The 23,955-nt window shown below is 39.0% G+C and overlaps 1 protein-coding gene across 5 annotated transcripts in view; it reads right to left on the bottom strand.

The window, feature by feature from the left end:
• LOC115229154 (ribonuclease H1-like) overlaps positions 1–23,955 on the bottom strand; it is a 45,368-nt gene that overhangs the window by 8,750 nt on the left and 12,663 nt on the right. For 2 of the 5 annotated variants that reach the window (XM_036499124.1, XM_036499125.1), the window contains exons 2-3: positions 2,972–3,072; positions 1,139–1,438 (exon numbers count right to left, since the gene is read on the bottom strand). In XM_036499124.1, coding sequence (XP_036355017.1) covers positions 1,139–1,438; positions 2,972–3,072 — 401 coding nt within the window. The remainder of the gene's footprint in view (positions 1–1,138; positions 1,439–2,971; positions 3,073–23,955) is intronic. The other 3 variants (XM_036499128.1, XM_036499126.1, XM_036499127.1) reach the window with 3 other exon arrangements.

Genomic DNA, 23,955 nt, shown 5'->3' with positions numbered 1-23,955 from the left:
AAACTATTGACTGATGAGTATGATTATGAAGTCATGGAAACTATTGACAGTGCATGGAGCAATTTATTCCAAGAGTGATACATATAGGTTGTACTTGTCCAGAAGAAAGGATGGGAAGGATTTGATCAGTTGCTGGGATTGTGTTGAAGCAGAGAAAAGCAGCTTAGGATGATATGTAAAAAATGCCACCGAACCATTGCTGATACATGTGAAGAAGTCCAAAATCATCAAAATTGATAATTGTGTTAAGAAAGAGAAATCTAAAGAAGAAAAGAACACAAAAAAAAAAGTACAGTCAGTTTGCAAGAGATATGAGCTCCAAGACAGACACAGAAGCACTTATATGCACAGCACAAGAACAAGCATTGAGGACAAACTATTTAAAGTGCAAAATTGATAGCACAACTAAGAGTGACAAATGCCAAATGAATGGTGAGAGGAGTGAAACAGTGTGCATTGTTAGTGAATAACCAAAATCAGCACACTGTAAATACAAAGACGACAAGACAATGAGGCAAGAATGATCCATTGGAGATTTGTGGAAATTATGGCCTAGAAAGATCAGACATGGTATGACCAAATTTCAGAGGGAATTACTGCGAATGAAGATTGCAAAACCCTGTGAAATACAATGATTCAGTGTGATCATCAGATTAGACAATGGAAACCTAACATTGTTGTGGTGAACAGAAAATAAAATAAAATATGCCTGATAATTGACAAGCATGTCTGGTGATAACAGGATCGAAGAGAAAGAAAAAGAAAAAGTGAACAACTATGATGAATTGAAGTGGGAAATACACAGGTTATGGGCAATGGAGAGAGTGGACATGATACAAATAGTGATTGGTGCAGGTGGAAGAATCAGCAGTTATCAAATACCAATACAGCTCAAGAAGATTGGTACAAATGTAAAAATAGAACACCTGTAAAAATCAGCATTGCTTGGAACTGCAAGAGTTCTCCACAGGGTTCTTGAACCATGATCAGTAAACAAGTGTCACTTTAGCCTGCTGGCTAGGAGAAGCTGACACTTTTTATCATACCAAGCAAAATAAGCTGCAAGTTTTCATTTAAAAAAAATAATAATAAAATATTAACAATCTCTTAAAAGGAGAATGAAAACATGATACATTACCAGTAAAACCTCCTTTTTGAACACTCTTTTTCTTTTCAGGAGATTCTGATGCATCTTCAGATGAAGTAGTTCCTGTCAAAAGCTTAGAATCAATTACCAGTTTAACACTTGTTGTCAACTTAGCCAAATCATTTTCAACATTACATGCTAATGTTGAAAATTCTTTGCTTTCTTCTGAGTCATCCAAATCAGCCAGCATTGACACCAGTGTCTGACAGAGAAGAGAGAATTCGTTCACTCTGGACATGAGTTTTTTCACAATCGGTTGAATAGATTTTGCTACACTGGAGAGAGTTTTGTCTGTTAATATATAAATAAAATAGCAAATTAGTTACATAATATTAACAAAAAAACACTAATTACTTGGGAGAGCAAAAATGGGAAAAGACTATTAAATATATATCCACTGAGAGACAGAGAGAGTGTGTGTGTATTTAAGAAATTTGTTAGTCATCCACATGGTTTCAGGTTCAGTGGCACCTAGACCAAATATCTTCTGCTATAGTCCTGGGCCAAAGAAAGCTTTATGAATGAATTTGTAAGATGGAAACTAAAAGAAGTTCCTTGTGTGTGTGTGATGTGATGATTGTAAATGAACATCTCCATCATTAAAACAATGCTATTTATCTCTAATCTCCTGTGAAAAACATGTCTGGCTATGAGGGAAAATATTACCTTGCTTAAGGGTTGCAAATAACAAGGGCATCAAGTTGATGGGGTGACTGGAATAGGTATCTGCTAGTCTTCTTCAAAAATCTTGTCCAAACATACACACGAGAGCAGATATGTGGTTAACCTTGACTAATGGTGGCCCAATATAGTACTTAACTGGAACTTTGTTTTTATTGGCCCTCAACAAATGAAAGACAAAGTTTATCATAGTGGGATTTAAACTCACAATAGAAAGAGATGGAACAAAACCTGCACAGCATTTTGTCTGACACTACTAATCCTGCCACAACAGCAATCTTTCATCTTTATTTGTTTCAGCTTTTGGATTGCAGCCATGCACTGCCTTGAACGATTTAGTTGAACAAAGTGAGCCAGTACTAATTTTTTAAAAGTCTGGTACTTACTACATCAGTTTCTTTTGTCAAACTACAAAGTTATGGGCACATAAACAAACTAACTCTGGTTGTCAAGCAGAAACACAAGACAGACACACTTTGTGTGATGGGCTTCAGTTTCATCATCATCATCGTTTAACGTCCGTTCTCCATGCTAGCATGGGTTTGATGGTTCAACCGGGGATCTAGGAAGCCAGAAGGCTGCACCAGGCTCCAGTCTGATCTGGCAATGTTTCTACAGCTGGATGTCCTTCCTAATGCTAACCACTCCGTGAGTGTAGTGGGTGCTTTTTACGTGCCACCAGCACAGGTGCCAGGTGAGGCTGACAACAGCCACAATTGGATTGGTGCTTTTTACATGCCACCGGCACGGAATCCAGTCAAGGCGGCGCTGGCATCGTCCATGTTCTGTTTACCAAATTCACTCACAAGGTATTGGTCAGCCTGGACTATAGTATAAGACACTTGCCCAAAATGCAAGCATTGTAGGACTGAACCTGAAATCATATGATTGCAAAGCAAGCTTCTTCACAACACAACCAAACCTGCACAATAATTATTTTTTGATACAGACACAAAGTCACAATGAGAGAACAGCTGACTATATCAATCTCAGTACTGGACCATTATTGAGCCCCAGAAGGATGAAAGTTAATTTGACCTAACTAGGATTTGAACTCAGAACATAAAAAACTGAGCTAAATACCACAAGATATTCATTCAACACTCTACTGATTATACCAAACAGCACTAAAATTCTATTCACCTGATGCCGGAATTTCTGCAAAAGCCAGAGCTTCCTCTTCTGTACTGAACTTCTTAAACTTGGCGCCATAGAAACCTTTTATCTGTTCTTGACATTCAGTCCTGAAAAAGAAGAAATATCTTCTGTAAATGTTTAATTTCAATTATTGTTTAAAACAAAGATTGGAGTGGTAGTGAATTGGGCAGGATTTAAAAGTAATGAGGTGACTGGAAGTGATAAATGCACTGAAACTGGGAAATAGTAGACAGAGTGAAACATAAGGATAAAGTTTCAGTTCTTAAAACTTTTATTTTCTCTTCCACATTTCTGATTTTGTGTTTCAGAGAAATCATTATTCATGAGTGCCAGGTGACATAGCAAATATATCTTCAATCTTATCTGTTGCAACAATAGTAGCAGTAGTTGTTTAGTCCAATGTTATCCTTGACCAAGCAGACTGTAAGGTGTGATTTGAGGGAGATTTCTCCCTATTTCTAGCAGTCAAACTAAACCTGTAGTTTTGTCCATCAGTCAATAAAGTGACTGACTTGACTGTTGTTAAGGTTTAGTTCTAGTCTGGGCCCACATTGCACATGTATATATGCAGTGCTTATCATGACTATCGGAACGTATTTCATTTTAGTTGGTGTACAGTACTGATGATTGCAGTGAATACAAGCAAACAGAATTGGCCATTATGGCTCACTTTGATTCCTCAGGGACTATTAGAAGCTTTTTTCTTTTTAATGATTAAGAAGAAGGACAGTATCCATTATTAATTTCAGGAACCCATGTAACTGAAGGGAAGAGGTTATCCTGAAATCAGAGCAGAAGAGCAGACTCTGTTGAAGGTTCCTCAAGGATTAGGTAGTTGTGTTAAGGATTAAGTCTACCGTTATCACCAAGAATGGCCCCTTTAATGGGATCCATATAGCTTCCATATACCAGTTTTTATTCCAGAAGCTCTGATTGACCTAAGGGTAAGATAGAAAACACTTGTCCAAGGTGCTGCACAGCAGGATCAAACTCAAAACCACTTAGTTGCAAAGCAAACTTAACTTCCACAGCCATACTTAACTGAACAGATCCAGTTGTTATTTTTAGCAGGTCAAGCAACTGGTATTCACTTATTGAATCAAGTGGGATTGCTTGTGGATATGTATTATGTGAGTTGTGTTTGTGTGTATTAAGAATAATCTTAGATACTTGTGTACCCGTGCCGTCAGAAATGACAGCATGAAAATGATACAGATAATAAAATTAAAATAAAAACATTACAACTTTTATCTCAGTAATTGCTTCAGCAGTACGTTTCTAGTGAAAACCCTACCAGCAATGAGTTTGCCTTGTTTTGGATGGTCCGTTTAATTCTTCCATTCTTCTCCTTGATTTCTCTCCTTTGTGCTGCTTCCTCTTCTGTTTCATCGTCGCCTTTGTGATACTCTCATTCTTAGATATTCTCTCCTCACTGCTGCTTTCTCTTCTGTTTCATCTCGGCACTTTTGTGCCACTCTCCCTCTTTTTGGATATCTCTCCTTTGTGCAATTAGGTGCTCCTTTTCATTTTGACATCTTCAAGCCTGTCTTCTTGCATTTTGCACTCATCTCTCTTGTCTCACTTCTCGTGATTGATTTAATAACCTTAATGTATTGTTTAATCTTCTTGCATCCAGTTCTTCCTGAGTGAGACTGGCTGTTCTTCACCTTTGTCTCTCTCTCTGGCTAACCATCGCCTTCTATCAGATTCATTCTCCATAGCAGGTGGATAAATATATTTAATACAACAGATTACAAACTTCAAAACAATGAGTATATTTGTGTGCGTGTGTGTATGTACGTTAATTTGTTTATATTTCTATACACAACCATACAAAGTATAAAATTACACAGGATTATATTAATGGCATACACAGAGACTTTTTTTTTCCAAGCAAGATCTACACATTCTCTATCTCTGTCTCTTTCACACTCTTACCACCTTAGCAAAATTCTTCATTCATAAATATTTACAAACATCACTGTATCGGCAAGTATTTGTAAATATTTATAATTACCTTCCTTTTCTATTTAGCTTTCTTTAAACAGACAATATTATGTAGTGAGATGGTGTAGCAAAAAATGCTGAGGTAGCAAATAAAATAGGCATGTGGATGACATCAAAGTAAAACAATGGGAAAGCATCGGATTGTGTTTTAAATAATTTATTTACTCAACACTTGCATTTACTTCTTGGATACACCAAAAAATTGGTCGTCTAATAGGCGGGCGTGAAGAAGCGGACGTCCAGAGGCGGGCGAAGGCGGACAAAGGCGAGCTTCAAAAGGCGGGCGAAGGCGGGCAAACGCGGGCGTCAACGGGCGGGCGAACGCAGCGTCTGAAAGGCGGGCGGTTCGGCGGCGGAAATTCGAGGACGCGCCGGCCGTGTAGAATCGATCTTGCACCGGCAAACGGGGAGCTAACCGTCGTCAGAAAAGGAGCTACGAGGACATCCCTCCGAGACGCTAACCTATGCCGATCAACCACAACCCTACATATTAGTCTGGACCCCCTTGGGGTGCGACGGTCACCTAGAGGCGTGACTATCCAGCCGGGGCCGATCCGTTGCTTACGGTCCGAGCACCTCCTTAACTCACGGGTCGGACCACGTCGCTGTTTTTACCCGGTGCATATCGCCACGCACTCCCGGCGACTGACGGCATCGATCGCGCCTACGTCCACGTGTACGTGGGCGAGAGCGCCAGCTTCGCTCAAGCCGCACTTCAGCCTCGCGGTAGCGCGGCGGAGGCGCGGGCGAAGGCAGGCGCAGGCCCGCTGCTACCGGCAGCGGCCGCAGTTTGTCATCTTTCGGGAATTTACGAGACGGACCACGTCGCCGTATCGAACGCCTGTACCTCGCAACATCGGTCGCGGCTAGGTCCACGCGTACGTGGCCGACACCGCCCGCTTAGTTTCGTGCTTTCGATTTCACGCACGGTTCGGCGGCGGAGACGCGGGCGAACGGCACAGGCCTTGCACAGGCCTGCCGCTACATCGCGCTAGCCGCAGTTTGTCATCTGTCGTATGTCTGACTGTATTTATAGTTGTCATGACAGCTAGAAGGACAGACATACTTTTTCTTTACTACCCATAAGGGGTTAAACACAGAGAGGACAAACAAGGACAGACAAACGGATTAAGTCGATTATATCGACCCCAATGCGTAACTGGTACTTATTTAATCGACCCTGAAAGGTTGAAAGGCAAAGTCGACTTTGGCGGAATTTGAACTCAGAACGTAGCGGCAGATGAAATACCACTAAGCATTTTGCCTGGCGTGCTAATGTTTCTGCCAGCTCGCCGCCAGACATACCACAAGAGTAATTTCTACCAATGTAGGTCACCTCCTGTCCACTTGAAGCTTAAATGACACAGCTCAGGTCATAGGTTGAAGGGAAACCCATTCATCACTTTTTGACAGGACAAAGAAATTTCTTTCACACCTGTTTGGCTAGTGGAGGATCAGATGAGTGAGAATCCTTAGATTTGATTTCAAATCTCAGCTTGGAAAAAAGGATGTGGGTACATCACATCCAGCCCACTACAATTATCAAGCTTTCTTTCAATAGACAATATTTTAATTTTATGACTTAAAAATTACTACTTATTTACTTATCTTATATTCTATTAACTTTGCTGCAGTCTTTTAAACAAAAAAATCTTCCAGAAAAGTCAAACATCCATAGAGACACAAAAAATATAATTTTGAGGTGCAAAAATCTTATTTACTTATCTTATATATTGTTATTAATGTTTATCAGAAAAAAATCAGTGTTCATTGAATAAAAATGAAAATGTTGCTGAGAGAGAGAAAGAGAGTGAGTGAAAAGAGTGAGAGACAAAGAGAGAGTGTGTGTGCGCATTTGTAAATAGAAAGTGAGAGAAAGAGCGAGGCAGTGTTCATCAATAAAGTGAAAAGGCTTTTGTTCAGAGAGAGAAAGAGAGAGGGAGAGGGCGAGAGGTGTTTGATACCAATCCCTCTCTCATTGTTATTACCATTTTGTCTCTTCCCTTTTTTTTACTCTTACTTATGCTGACGTCTACTCTCTTGTTGCATGATTTTGGACAAACTTACAAACAAGCTCATTATTATGATAGATATCTTATGAATATGAAAACTTCCTAACTAATAGACATGTAGGATAACCTTCGAATTTCCATCCACAAGTTATTATTATTATTATATTTATCCTTAGCTGAAAGGAGTTCCACCTGTATAACCATTCCACTGGGAGATGAGACTGACAGGTGGTAGCTGACAACAAGAAGCATAGGAGCTTTTAAGAGAACATTCTGAGGCTTTTGCTCAAAACAAACTAAACAGATGGATATACAGGGGTTGGACAAAATAATGGAAACACCTAGCATCAACATCATCATCGTTTAACGTCCGCTTTCCATGCTAGCATGTGTTGGATGATTTGACTGAGGTCTTGCGAACCAGATGGCTGCACCAGACTCCAATCTGATCTGGCAGAGTTTCTACAGCTGGATGCCCTTCCTAATGCTAACCACTCCGAGAGTGTAGTGGGTGCTTTTACATGCCACCGGCACGAGGGCCAGTCAGGCGGTACTGGCATTGGCCACGCTCAACAGGTACTTTTTATGTGCCACCTGCACAGGAGCCAGTCCAGCAGCATTGGCAAGAACCTCGTTTGAATGTTTTTTCGTGTGCCACCAGGGCAAATGCCAGTAAGGCGACGTAGGTAACGATCATGCTCAAATGGTGCATTTTATGTGCCATCGGCACAGAGGCCTGCTTGTTGCTCTGGCAATGATCACGCTCGTATGGTACTCTCAGCGCTCCACTAGCATGGATGCCAGTCATTGAATTTAATTTTGATTTCGAATAGCATCATAATTTTGAAATATCTATAAAACTGTCAAAAGCTTGTTTATTTTTATGTTTCTTGATTTATTATTAGTATTGCTTAATGTTTTGCTAAAATTGCCGTTTCTTTTCAGATATCATCATAAAAAGGTAATTAAAATTCATTAAAATGACAGATCTATCGGACTTTCAAAGAGGTCAAATTGTTGGTGCTCATATGGCAGGCACTAGTGTAATGAAAACAGCCGAAATGTTTGGTGTATCAAAAAGTACTATCACGAAAGTAATGACAGCCTTTGAGAAAGAGGGAAAAATCTCGTCAAAACAAAACTCTGGAAGAAAACGAAAACTTTCAGATGGGGACCATCGAACTCTTATGTGAATTGTTAGAAAGGATCACAACAGTACATCTCCCAAAATTACTGCAGAGCTTAATGACCACCTCGAGAACCCAGTTTCCACAAAAACTGTTCACCAGGAGCTGCATGAAACTGGATTTCATGGGAGGGCTGCAATCAGAAAACTACTACTTTCAAAAACAAACATTGCAAAGCATTTAGAGTGGAGTAAAAACCTACAGAATTGGTCCCTAGAGCAGTAGAAGAATGTTATTTTCTCAGACAAGTCATCCTTTATCTTATTTCCAACCACCAGTCAAGTATATGTGTGGAGACAGCCAAAAGAAGCATTTGACCCAGACTACCTTCTTCCAACTGTTAAACATGGAGGAGGATCTGTGATGACCTGGGGGTCTATATCTTGGAAATCCGCTGGCCCAATGGTTTCTCTTCAAGGCAGAATTAATAGTCAAGACTATTTAAGCATTTTATCTGATCAAATTCATCCTATGGTTGTGGAACTGTTTCTTGAGGGAAACGCAATCTTTCAGGATGATAATGCACCAATTCACACAGCTAAAATTATTACTGAATGGCATGAGGAAAATTCTAGTGAAGTTGAACATCTTATCTGGCTACCACAGTCCCCAGATCTCAATATTATTGAACATTTATGGTGCATTTTAGAAAAACAAGTAAGGAGTTGATATCCTAACCATCATCACTACAAGAACTGGAGACTGATTTAGCTAAAGAATAGACAAAAATTTCTTTGCAAACAAATCAAAATTTGTATGAGTCCATACCTCATAGAATTCAAGCTGTAAATACTGCCAAAAGCGGTCCTACCCCATATTAAAATAAATTTGTTAGAAATTTTAAGATGTTTCCATTATTTTGTCCAACCCCTGTATATAAGTATCTATATTCTTACATATAGCAATAGCAACACTATATACTTTTCTCCTTATTTTACAACTCTGTCTTGGTACTCTACCACTGTTCCGAGACATATTTTAATTTTGAATTGTATCTTATTTCAATTCACCCTATTTCATTACCAGCTGTATGTTTATTCAAAACTAAATATTTTATAAATATCCCAACCAAATTTTGGTTTCTTCCTTAATTTTAAGTTTCTACTCTAACTCTTTAAGGCACACCCTACCCCTTACTAACTTCTTCCCTCTTTTTCTCCTTTTCTGTTATGTCTCTGCATGTCACATTCTAAGGTCGGCAGAATACTTCTGCTAGCTTACTTTCCACCCTTCTGTTTTTTTTGTGAAAGGAATGAGTTCCTTTGTTCAGGTGCTCCATTTGCTATCAACATCTGCTGAATGGAGGGCTGGGCATGCTGTGGCTACTGATGTACAAACATGTGCTGAAGTTATGGCATCTCCAGTACTTCCTTGATGGTGAGAAGGTATGGTCATAGTTTTTCAGATGGGATTTTCCGCAGTTTGTCTCTTTGACTGAGCTGCAGTCTTGGATCAAGCATAAACAGAGTGTTGTCAGGTGCTCACAGTCCTCTGTCAATCAGGAAAAGTAGTCAGTGGAAGATCCACTCTGGCTTTCTATAGAGGGTTAGTGGCAGACGAGTACAATGATGTTCTCGGGGAGATTCTGGGCATTGGTTAGAATCAACTGGTTGGTCTGTTTCAAGGTTTTGAGCCAGGGCCTACGGATAATTTCCAGAAATCCTTGACTTTGCAGTACTACCAGGGGGTACCTGGCAGGACTTCCCAGCGAAAGGAAGGAAGGTGGCAGGATTGTCTTTCTTTGCTTGATAGCCTTAGCAAACGAGGTTGTGTGGTGGACCATATTGAAAGGGCTGAAGACAGACACTTTCCTCTTTGGCCAAGCCTTCAACTTAATGGAAAGTGCGGGTGGAAAGGGAAGTGCTGCTTCCCCATAATTTTACTAAAAGGTGGGTGAATGTTGCAAGAATGGTCCAAGTGAATGGTCCAACTAAGCATGCACCTGTTAGTTGAAGGAGGACAATGTAAAGAGAGCACTTGTCCTAGTGGTCAGCACAATCCTGGTTTTTGTGGGATCTCCACAAGCAGCCCTAAGAAGTCTCCTTCTTTTGGGGAATTATTCATTGTTATAATTTACATTGAGATTGTTTTATTTTTTACATGCCTTTTATCTAACCCCACATTGTATTGTCCTGTACTGTCCCCAATGTTTTTGTGAACCCTTAGTGGTTAATGAACATTATCATTATTCATATTATTGTTATTGCCATTATTTATAATACTAGTATTACTGTCTTTATTATTATTAATAGTGGTATTATTATTATTATTATTATTATTATTATTATTATTATTATTATTATTATTATCGTTGTTAAGGCAGAGAGCTAGCAGAATCATTAGCATGCCAGGCAAAATGCTTAGTGGTATCTCTTCCTGCCTTACAGTCTGAGTTCAAATTCCGCCCCAGTCGACTCTGTCTTCCATCCTATTGGGGTTGATAAAATAAGTACCAGTCACACACTGGGGTCAATGTAATCAACTAGACCCCTACCCAAAATTTCAGGCCTTGTAGAAAGGATTATTATCATTGCTATTGTCATTATTTATAATACTAGTATTATTGTCCTTATTATTAATAGTATCATTATTATTATCAAGGCAGTGAGCTGGCAGAATCGTTAGCATGCCAGGCAAAATGCTTTGTGTCTTTACATTCTGAGTTCAAATTCCATCAAGGTTGACTTTGCCTTTCATCCTTTCGAGGTCAATAAATTAAGTACCAGTGAAACATTGGGATCAATATAATCAACTAGTCCATTCCCCCATAATTTAGTAGTAAGGATTATCCTTTTCCTATTATTAGTATTGCTATTGTTTTTAATTTCATCCTTCTTTCCCTTTTAGCCTTTTTAATTTTGTCGCTTGTACTAAACTGAAATGATATTTCACCCATCAATTGTAATTTGATACTGGCGTCTGTCGGTTTACTTGTAATTGTAAACACTAACTCACTTCTACCATTCAACTATTTGTTTAGCTTTCTCTTTCTTCTGCTTCTACCAATTCTCCATCTTTAACTTCTTAATGTTCTTGTCCTCTTTCGTCATCATTTTTTTCTTTCATCTCCTAACCATGCTTTTATTTACTTTTTGTTTCTTCCTGATATAAGCAAAATGCAAAGTCTGGCAGACACACCATGTAAAAGTGCACATTTGATAAAGGTCTGAGAAAGTGCTACTCTAATGTCTAAGATCACAAATATTACATAAATTTTCACTTTGAACTTTTGCATAAACTGGCATTCAAAGCAGAGTTGGTACAGAAAAGAGTTGGTACTGATCATTAAAGATGTGTCAAAGTCTTTCTTTCTCTTATTTGGATTATATATCATTATCATTTAACATCCATTTGTCCATGCCAATGTGTTGGACAGCTCAACAGGAGCTGGCAAGCCAGAGGACTACACAAAGCCTCACTGTCTGTTTTGGCATGGTTTTGTAACAGGATCTGGTATCGGTATCACTGAAAGGGTGTCGATCCGATCCTGTCACATACAATTTAGTAAGATATAACGGACGAAGTCAGGTTATCGGTGAAAGACAGCAGTTTGTTTATTAATTGCGATGGTGTACGTATATCTGATGGGAAAACGACAGCCGAATCTGTTGTACAGCTTCTTGTTCGTTGGTTGAAGTGGTTCGATGTCGTCCGCGGCTAAGTCGGTGTAATTATCAGAGTCTACGAATGCACGTCTGTTCACGAGGGCTGACGGCCAGAGAGAATGAATCGAGTTTAGCGGGCCTTAGGGATCGTTTCCCGCACATGTGCATGGGGAAGACTTCCGGTGGCCACCCGGAAGTAGTCCCATTCTGCGCATGCGCGGTGAACCCTACACAGTAGCATCACTACAGTTTTTACAGCTGGATGCCTTTCCTAATGCCAATCACTTTATAATGTGAACTGAATGCTTTTCACATGGCACCAGCACTGGTAAGGTCTACTTTGCATATGGCTTTTACAGCAGGATGCTCTTCCTAATGCCAACCACTTTACAATGTGGACTGAATGCTTTTTATGTGGCACCAACACCAGTGAGGTTACCAAGTAACTTGCAAGACAAAAGTCCTCTGAGAGGTGGGATGGTATTGAAGGAGGTCGCTTTGTGCCTGGTGATGAGGGATTAGAGTATAAAAGAGGGTCAGAAGCAGGTGTCTTGCTGTAGAAGAGATATATGGTTACCATTGTTGGAGAGAGAGAGATAGAGAGAGTAATTGAGAATGAGGGAAAGCAAGAGTGGAAGAGAACGAGAGTGAGAGAGATGGTGGTGATATGCCAGGAGATACTCTTAAGGTATAGAGATGAGAATACAAATTCGATGGTAGAGCATTGCTAAGGGTGCATGAGTAGAGAGTTCATGAGAATGCAAAGCGGGGAGGGTGGAATGCAGCATCTAGTGAAACCTTGGTTATACAGAGTGGTTGGGTGGAGGGAAACAGGATCACAATGATACAGTGGGTGGGGCAGTGAGGACAGAACTGGGCTGCAGGAGTGAGGAAGAGGCGAAGGGGAGATGTAGTTTCGTTTATTAGGGTAAGGTGTGTGAAAAGCTTTTTAATGTTACATATGGGTGTAACACAGTACTTCTAGAATTCAGTTTTGCTGAGGTGGGTGGGTCTTCTCAAGAACCTCATAAAACCAGACATCTCAGTCTGTGAAGCCTAACATCTTGTAATCAGTCCTCACTACTTCATCCCATGTCTTCTTCCATATTTGCCATCAACTTTAAATGATTGACACTTCTTTATCTCTATTACACTTTATTGTACATGCACATTTATGTTACATGTGCATTACAACATACTAGCTTCATTACTCTCGAGTTTATGCATGTCTTCTGCATTTAGAGTCCCTGTCCCACTACAATGAAGTACAACCGTTCATACACAAGCATCATACAATCTGCTTTACATTATACACACACACATATATATATATATATAAATAATCTAACATATTACTAAAAGAAATTTGGCAATGTGTTTAACACTTGTGATTTGAAATGAAATTTTTCTCTCCATCATCATTTAACATCCATATCCCATGCTGGCAGGGGTTGGACAGTTTGACAGAAGTAGATATGCCAGAAGACTATGCCAAACTCAAATGTCTGCTTTAGCATGATTTTTACAGCTTGATACCCTTTCTAATACCAGCCACTTTACAGTGTGTACAGGGTGCTTTCATGCAGCACTGACAGTGAAGTTTCTAGGTAACTCACAAGACAAGACCCCTAAATTGAGGGTGTGCAGTATTGAGGGAGATAAGAAGGCTTCCCGAAGGAAAAAAAAAAAAACAGGGTATAGCTGGGTCTAATCTACTCCCAAATGATGGAAATCATTACTGCAATGTCTGCAACTGTAGAAAACAAGCCAAAAATGTAATATACAAGTGAGAGACATGGTATTCTGATTTGTCTAAGAGGACATAAATAAGAACTGACTCAGAGTTGGCTAACCCATCCAACCCACACAAGCATACAATTGACACTGGTGAGAATACAGTTTCTAAAATGGATAAAAAAATTCGAAGGATTGTTTTCATACAACAGTAGAATGCTTGTCATGTCTACAGGAGATGTGGGTTCGATTCATAGGGGCAGCCTTTGATTTTTCCTATCAAAAAAGGGTTTTTCAACCCAATATTTATATGATATTACTTATAGTTTTAGGTGTACTTCAAGAACCAATTCCTAAAAAGAGTTATTCCATGTTATCTAGAAACTTTATAAATTCTTATGATGTCAACAATATTATATATATATATATATATAAAATGATCAAAATAAAAACATGATGCCAAGGATTCAGCGGTACATATGTTTCAGGCCTTTATTAGACAGATTTATAACAATGCATAATGTATGTCTGTGGCCTTCTTCAGCCGCGCACAACAACTTCTTCCACAAGGACATGTGTTACATCAAAAATTCTTGGTTGGGGATGCAAATCCTCTCATTCGAGTACGACATAATGCGGCAACAGCATAACGAGATGGACGCTTCACTTCTATGCTGTTGCCGCATTATGTCGTACGCGAATGAGAGGATTTGCATCCCCAACCAAGAATTTTTGATGTAACACATGTCCTTGTGGAAGAAGTTGTTGTGCGCGGCTGAAGAAGGCCACAGACATACATTATGCATTGTTATAAATCTGTCTAATAAAGGCCCGAAACATATGTACCGCTGAATCCTTGGCATCATGTTTTTATTTTGATCATTTTACTCCACCACCTACACCACCTAACGGTATATACAGGTGCTTACATTTATCAAGTACTCACCCCGAATTTCTGTACTCAACCTATATATATATATATATTATATATATATATAATAACAATATTAGGGATTATATCCAAACTTGCAGGGAAAAGTTACTCATATTATATTTATCTTTTTTTATACTTTTTGGTTATTAAAAAAAATATAAAAATTAAAATTTTATATTTTATATATATATATTATATTAATTATATTTATATTTTTTGTTATTTATGTATTAGTTTATGTCTATCACTGCTTGAGTTGCCTAATAGTGGTTTTATCTCTAATTTATATATATATATATATATATATATATATATATACAGGGCATCCATAAAGTTAGTATATAGTTAGGCTGAAGAAAATATGACTACAGTTGCTGAGGTATATGTAAGAAGCCCAAAGAAATCAATTCACAGTGGTAGTTCAGAAATTGGTATCAAACAAACATCATTACATAAAATATTTACAAAACTCAATATGAAACTTTACATTCCGCGCCTAATTCATGGACTTCTGAAGGATGATCCTGATCGCAAGTCTCAATTTTTTGAACAGTTTGTAAGTCAAGGAAACCAAGTTTGTAAATCAGAGGAAGCCAAGTATTGAAGATCTTCGGCAGTACATTATTACAGTAAGAGATAGATAGAATAAGTAACAGACTTAAAAATAAGAATTGGGGTCAATTTGATCCACTAAATTCTTGAAGGTGGTACCCCAGCATGGTCACAATCCAATGACTGTAAAAGATAGCTATATTGATTATTTCCCTTACATAATTTTGTTCGGAGTGCTTCCATTGGTGCATCAACATCAGAGAAGATATGTTTAAGACAGGAAGTAAATCAGTGATAGTCAGTGTTACCATTTCTTTTGTTTTAGGGAGATAAGCACCACTGGCATAATCAATCAGGTTCTAGTTTAGCAAACCAAGAACACTTGATGATTGTTGGAAAATCAAACAAGTTGGATTAGTAATCTGACATTTTAAGAGGCCTACTTGAGAAGCCACTTAATTATATGGAATTAGAGAGTCATAATGATTCTTTCTACTAACGGTACTAGGCCTGAAATATTTTTAGGAGAGGGGGCTAGTCAATTACATCAACTCCAATCCTCAACTGGTAGTCATTTAATGATTTAGATGAAAGCACTATCAACTATAGCAACATTTGAACTCAAAACATAAAACTGGAAAAAACACAGCTAAGCATTTTGTCTGCCACAATAACGATTCTGCCAGCTTGCTAGCACAATACCACCTATTTTGAGGGAGGACACTGGCTTCAATAAACTTCAATATATGTCTTCCGTTTATTTTACCGATTCTATAAAAACAAAAAGCCAAGACATTTCCAGTGTGATTTGAACTCAGTACCTAGAGTGATATAACTAATATTGCATGTTTGGTCAAAATAAATCTATTTTACTGCAGTAACACTGATCCCAAGGACCAGTTGAAAAGTTCTTTGGCTAACCAAAAAACTCTCATGGAATGTGATCAAATGGGATTTATTTTTCAACATAGTCCTTCTTGTGGTCCACACACTTCTTCCATCAACATTGCAGTGTTTGGATCCCATTAGTGAAGAAGTGTAGCTCTTTATGTAGGGAGGGGGAGGGGAGAACAGGGATGATGTACGTGTGAGCATCTGATCGTGCACAAGTGTGTGGTCTAGCATGCATATTTGTGTGGTTTAGTCAGTTCAGTGAGTATGTATGTGTGTATGTGTGTATTATCTGAGTGTATTCCAGCATGTGTGTGTGCATATCTGGCAGTTTTTTAAATAAGCAAGAATCTGTGTGTATGCTTGCATGTATGTGTGTGGTTGTGTTCCTCTGTGTGTTTATGTGTGCATGTGTATGGTTGTGTATAGGCATTGTTCACACCTATATACTCTTTACTCTTTTGTTTCAGTCATTTGACTGCGGCCATGCTGGAGCATCACCTTTAGTCGAGCAAATCGACCCCCAGAACTTATTCTTTGTAAGACTAGTACTTATTCTATCATTCTCATTTGCCGAACCGCTAAGTTATGGGGACATAAACACACCAGCATCAGTTATCAAGCGATGTTGGGGGGACAAACACAGACATATATATATACATATATACGACAGGCTTCTTTCAGTTTCCATCTACCAAATCCACTCACAAGGCTTTGGTCAGCCTGAGGCTATAGCAGGAGACACTTGCCTAAGGTGCCACGCAGTGGGACCGAAGCCGGAACCATGTGGTTCGTAGGCAAGCTACTTACCACACAGCCACTCCTACGCCTATATGTATTTATTTGTATGCATTCCCTGATAGCCTTCTGTCATATTTCCTACATTATCTATACTTACCCATGCCTATACATGTGCAATTGTGCATACTTACATGTATCTATTTGTATGGGTTTACTTGCATTCTACTGTTATTCTACCCCAACCTTTTTTATACCTGCCTATATCATCATACACATGCCTACCAATCCACCCACATGGACACACCCATGTATGCATATTACATGAGTGGTAATAGTAACGTTGAATTTCTACAACCTATTATCTGTATTTTCTATTCAGTATTGGTAATGTTTTGTTTATGAGGATATTCTAATGTATTTGTCTAATCAAAGGGTCTCTTGGATGTTTAGACAAAATATCAATGTTAATTCAGTCAACCATGCCACCATATTGATAGAGTATAGATGGCTGTCTCCTGTCATACTTCCACCATTGTCCATTTCCTCTCTCCAAATGTATCTTGTACACCATCTCCATGCGTTTTATGCTGCAGACCACATTCCTGGTCTTACAGTTAATAGTGGAGTTAAAAGTATAAACTACAGTTCTTATCAGTGCATGTGATCTTATCAAAGGGGCACATCTTTCATAATTGTGGATCTCACTAGTTTCTCAACAATCTTAACATTGAGTTTGGTGTCCTTCAGGGCCTTTCTAAACTTCTAATGCAGCACAGCCTCTACAAACATCACTCCTTGATATTCATCTGCTTTATACCAAGTGTTTGCTCAGTCACAAATCCTCTGTATTTTGCTCCAATGTTTGCCCCAATGTCTAGAGCAGGTTCCACTGGCATCCTTATATCTAATTCCTTTCTAGAGAACTGCATGCAGTGCATGAAGTCCTATTTCATATAGTTCACACAGAAGAGACATATTGTTCATTATCATAAGTCCACTATTACTATGTTCATGTTTACATTGTATGAGAAGTGGCATTGAACTTGTGTGTGTGTGTGTGTGTGTGTTATTGGTGTAACGATCCTCTCAAGACAGTAAAATACACATGAGTGTGTGTGTGTGTGCACATATATATATATACACACATATATATATACACATATATATATACATATATAATATATAAGGTAAGATAAAAGTTCATCGTTTAGAAATTTTTTCGATTAAAAATTATTTTTTAAGATAAGGGGAAGACCTATTAGGAAAAGACAGTGTCCAAGCAAAAAAGAAGAAACCATATTTACATTCCCTATGGCCATTCCAGGGGTTCATTACCATATTTAATGCATGAAGGTGCATTACGATAATTACTCCTTCGCCAAGGGAAAATAAAAAACACATCACATACCAGGGCAAGACTTCTTTAAACAAACCCTAACCACTCCGAAAGTGTAGTGGGTGCTTTTACGTGCCACCAGCACGAGGGCCAGTCTGGCGGAACTGGCAACGGCCACACTCGAAATGGTGTTTTTTACGTGCCACCTGCACAGGAGTCAGTCCAGGGGCACTGGTAATGACCTCGCTCGAATGTTTTGTTCATGTGCCAGTAAGGCAATGCAGGTAACGATCACACTCAAATGGTGATTTTTACGTGCCCACCGGCACGGAAACATGACAGCTGCTCTGGCAGTGATCTTGCTTGGATGAAGCTGTTAGCGCTCCACTGGCACAGGTGGCAGTCATCGAATTTGGTTCAATTTCGATTTCACTTGCCTCAACAGGTCTTCGCAAGCAGAGTTTAGTGTCCAAAGAAGGAAAGGTATGCATAAGTGGGCTGGCTACATCCCTGATAAAGGCCTTGAGTTATGGTCTCATTTGTCCTGCAGGGTCTTCTCCCACACAGCATATTTCCAAAGGTCTCAGTCACTAGTCATTGCCACGGTGAGGCCTAATGTTCAAAGGTCGTGCTTTACCACCTCATCCCAGGTTTTCCTGGGTCTACCTCTTCCACAGATTCCCTCAACCACTAGGGTGTGGCACTTTTTAACACAACTATCTTCATCCATTCTCGCTACATGACCATACTAGCGCAATTGTCTCTCTTGCACACCCCATCTGATGCTTCTTAGGTCCAACTTTTCTCTCAAGGTACTTACACTCTGTCGAGTATGTACACTGACATTACACATCCATCGGAGCATACTGGCTTCATTCCTTGCGAGCTTACGCATGTCCTCAGCAGTCACGGCCCATGTTTCACTGCCATGTAGTATGGCTGTTTGTACACATGCGTCATACAGTCTGCCTTTTACTCTGAGTGAGAGGCCCTTTGTCACCAGCAGAGGTAAGGGTTCTCTGAACTTTGCCCAGGCTATTCTTATTCCAGTAGTTACACTTTCAGCACACCCGCTCCCCACTACTGACTTGGTTACCTAGGTAACAGAAGCTATCAACTACTATGTATGTACACACACACACACACACATATATATATACATATATACGATGGGCTTCTTTCAGTTTCCGTCTACCAAATCCACTCACAAGACATTGGTCGGCCCGGGGCTATAGCAGAAGACACTTGCCCAAAGTGCCACGCAGTGGGACTGAACCTGGAACCATGTGGTTGGTTAGCAAGCTACTTACCACACAGCCACTCCTGCACCTTATATATATATATATTATATATATATATATATACACACACACACACATAACACCCATTTATACTCATGTGAAATGTTTGCAAAAGCCAACCACACCCTACTTAGAGACAACAAATATCAATTCCACCTAAAACAAATAAACCTTACAATGTAACAGAAAACCTGGATATATTGTAAATAAATGTAAAACAGTATAGGCAGTATAGTTCCCCCCCCCCCACCAAATGCTTTCATATATATAAAATAGACAGAAAATGGAATTCACAGGACTCTTTATTGAGGACCACAACGATCATATATATACATATATATATATATATATATATATATATATATATATATATACTTAAAAAAGGAGAAGTGGAACACGAGTTGTGATATATAAAAAAGGAAATGAAGAAAATGCTGACAAAATAATTTAAGTAATTTAAGTAATTTAATTAGGTGAAGTTCTTTTTTCCGGTTGCGCATTTGTTATGCTTATCAAAATATATTTTTTAAAGAGAGATTAGAGTTCCTTTCTGATAGATTTTTTCCTCTTATCATGCAGATAAGAGGAAAAAATCTATTAGAAAGGAACAGTTCCTTAGTAGTTAAGGCAATTACAAGCATGAAAACAGGGAAAGCCCCAGGCCCATCAGGAATTACTGCAGAGATGCTCAAAATATCTGGTAGTGTCGGCTATAGCCTAGTCACTCGTATAGTTAACCAGGTGATACACGAAGGAGTCATACCCAATGACTGGTGTAGCAGCATAATAGTCAACTGTTACAAAGGTAAAGGTGACGCCCTTGATACAAATAACTACAGGGGTATCAAGCTGTTGGATCAGGTAATGAAGGTTACGGAGAGGGTTATAGCCCAACTAATTAGAGAGAGAGTTAGCTTAGATGAGATGCAGTTTGGGTTCGTGCCAGGGAAAAATACTACTGATGCTATATTCCTGGTAAGACAGCTGCAGGAGAAATACCTAGCCAAAGACAAGCCCCAATACCTGGCTTTTGTTGATATGGAGAAAGCCTTCGACAGGGTCCCCCGATCTCTTATCTGGTGGTCAATGAGGAAACTAGGGATAGATGAATGGTTAGTGAGAGCTGTACAAGCCATGTACAGAGATGCTGCTAGCAAGGTGAGGGTTGGCATCGAGTACAGTGAAGAATTCCGGGTAGAGGTTGGGGTCCACCAAGGTTCAGTCCTCAGTCCCCTCCTATTTATCATAGTCCTCCAGGCAATAACGGAGGAATTCAAGACAGGATGCCCCTGGGAGCTCCTCTATGCTGATGACCTTGCTCTAATTGCTGAGTCTCTATCAGAACTGGAGGAGAAGTTTCAGGTGTGGAAGCAAGGTTTAGAATCGAAGGGCCTTAGAATCAACCTAGCCAAAACCAAAGTCCTAATATGTAGGAAGGTAGACCAATCACAAACGCCTTCAGGTAGATGGCCCTGCTTGATCTGTAGAAAAGGCGTAGGTAGAAACTCTATAAGATGCACTAAATGTAAGCTATGGACACATAAGAGATGTAGTAATGTCAAAGGAAGACTAACTAGGAAAATAGTTTTTATCTGTGGCAGATGCTCAGGAGCAATAAACTCTGAAAATATGCAGAGACCAACTTCTACCACGTTCCAGGGAGAAAAACTAGAAGTAGTTGATAGCTTCCGTTACCTAGGTGACCAAGTCAGTAGCGGGGGTGGGTGTGCTGAAAGTGTAACTGCTAGAGCAAGAATAGCCTGGGCAAAGTTTATAGAGCTCTTAACCCCTGCTGGTGACAAAAGGCCTCTCGCTCAGAGTAAAAGGCAGACTGTATGATGCATGTGTACGTACAGCCATGCTACATGGTAGTGAAACATGGGCTGTGACTGCTGAGGATTTGCGTAAGCTCGCAAGAAATGAAGCTAGTATGCTCCGATGGATGTGTAATGTCAGTGTTCATAATCGACAGAGTGTAAGTACCTTGAGAGAAAAGTTGGACCTAAGAAGCATCAGTTGTTGTGTGCAAGAGAGACGATTGCGCTGGTATGGTCATGTGGCGAGAATGGATGAAGATAGGGGTGTGAAAAAGTGCCACACCCTGGCAGTTGAGGGGACCTGTGGAAGAGGTAGACCCAGGAAAACCTGGGACGAGGTGGTGAAGCACGACCTTCGAACTTTAGGTCTCACTAAGGAACCGAGACCTTTGGAAGTATGCTGTGCGTGAGAAGACCCGGCAAGACCAATGAGAACAGTCAGAATCAAAATCAAAATGAAAATCAAACCAAATCAAATCAGATATCAGAAAGCAGAACCAAAATTGAGGTCGATCAGCATCAGTGGAAGTTGCAGCTGTGGTTAAGCGAACCATCCGATCGTGGCCGTTGCCGGCGCCGCCCCAACTGGCCTCCGTGCCGGTGGCACATAAAAGCACCTTCCGTTCGTGTCTGCTGCCAGCCTCGCCTGGCCCCCGTGCCGGTGGCACGTAAAAAGCACCATCCGCTCATGTCCATTGCCAGCCTCGCCCGGCCCCTGTGCCAGTGGCACGTAAAAGCACCATCCGTTCGTGGCCGTTTGCCAGCTCCGTCTGGCACCTGTGCGGGTGGCATGTAAAAAGCACCTACTACACTCACGGAGTGGTTGGCGTTAGGAAGGGCATCCAGCCGTAGAAACACTGTCAGATCTGACTGGGCCTGATGCAGACTTCCGGCTTCACAGACCCCAGTAGAACCGTCCAACCCATGCTAGCATGGAAAACGGACGCTAAATGATGATGATGATGATGAGGAGGATATATATATATATATATATATATATATATATATATATATATATATATATATGTTTTATGATCTAAAATGCTCCAGCTAGGGCGTGGTTGAACAAATCTTACGAAATTGAAACATATTCATTATTGAATAGAAATCTAATCTCTTTCTCCCCTAAATATTTAACTTTCTAAGTAAAGCGGCAACGTGACTTAACTATGAGAATGAGAGGGAGAGACTAAGAGTAAGAGGGCGGGGAGGGAGGGAGAGGCAGACAGACAGGCATTGTCCGATATTTTTTAGTTGTTGCGTTGTTATATCTCTCTAGGCTTTATTGCACCCACCCTCTGCCTGTCTGTCTGCCTCTCCCTCCCTCCCCGCCCTCTCACTCTTAGTCTCTCCCTCTCATTTTCATAGTTAAGTCACGTTGCAGCTTTACTTAGAAAGTTAAATATTTAGAGGAGAAACAGATTAGATTTCTATTCAATAATGAATATGGTTCAATTTCCTAAGATTTGTTCAACCACGCCCTAGCTGGAGCATTTTAGATCATAAAACATATTTATATAATATATATATATTATATATATATATACACACACACACATAAGTATGCATGTATATGTATATATATATATATATATATATATATATATATAATATATATATATATATATATATATATATATATATGCACACATATATATATATTTTGTGCATATATATATGTATATATAATTATTTCATATATATATTGTGTATACATTCTATATATACATATATATATATTGTGTGTATATATATATTATGTATGTATATGTATATATATATATATATCTATATCTATCTATCTATCTATCTATCTATCTATCTATCATCTATCTATCTATCTATCTATCTATCTATCTATCTGTCTGTCTGTCTGTCTATCTATCTATCTATCTATCTATCTATCTATCTATATATATATATATATATATAGATATATATACATTCTATGCATGTAAATATATATATATATAATATATATATATATATAAGTCTATAGGTATATGTATAAGCAGCAGGAGTTGGACTCCATTTATAGATTGGCTGAGGATAATAATATGCAGTTTAACCCTTTCATTACTATATTTCTGACCAAAATACACCCCTCATGAGTTTCAATTAAATTCTAAAATAATCATGAATCTAGGCTTGTTTCATTAAATAACTGTAACTTTTTTACTTATCAACATTTTAATGTGATATTTGGAACATAATTAAAGAAAGGTTTCTTAATCAATTCTATTGCATAACTTTTGTCTCAAAGTGACTTTAATTACAGGTAAATCGAGGTAAATTGAGCAAAAGGTAAAAATATTAAAATTTTAAATTGAACAAAAGGTAAAAATATTAAAATTTTGTTTCAACATCACCATAGAAAATGAATCATCAACTAATATTCAAATGGGTATGCAACAAAATTTTGATAAAGAAGAATTGTGCACATCACTATATCATCAGTTGAATTTAATGCACAACAGATGTACCATAAAGGTGGAATAAAGTGAAATACTGGAATTCACCGCAAGTTTGACCGAACTAAAGAAATCGGTCAAAAAATAATATACGGCTCTGGTTATGGTATGGAAGTGATAAATTCCAGACCACATCGTTCCCTAGGCCATGATGACTAACATTATTTTCCCTGTATAAAAACTAAATCCACAACAGTACCCAGTATTTGCTTCACAAATTTTCCGAAATTTGAACCCCCATTTTGTCTTTGTTTACATTTTGCGTAAGTTTGTTTCCGCATTGATCGCTTCAAACAATAACTTCCAGACCACATCATACCCTAAGCCATGCTGACTAACATTAGTTTCCCTGTATAAAAACTAAATCCACAACAGTACCCA

This window comes from Octopus sinensis, unplaced genomic scaffold (assembly GCF_006345805.1).
Source record: "Octopus sinensis unplaced genomic scaffold, ASM634580v1 Contig12038, whole genome shotgun sequence".
Classification (NCBI taxonomy): domain Eukaryota; kingdom Metazoa; phylum Mollusca; class Cephalopoda; order Octopoda; family Octopodidae; genus Octopus; species Octopus sinensis.
This window is presented reverse-complemented; position numbering and strand designations above follow the sequence as displayed.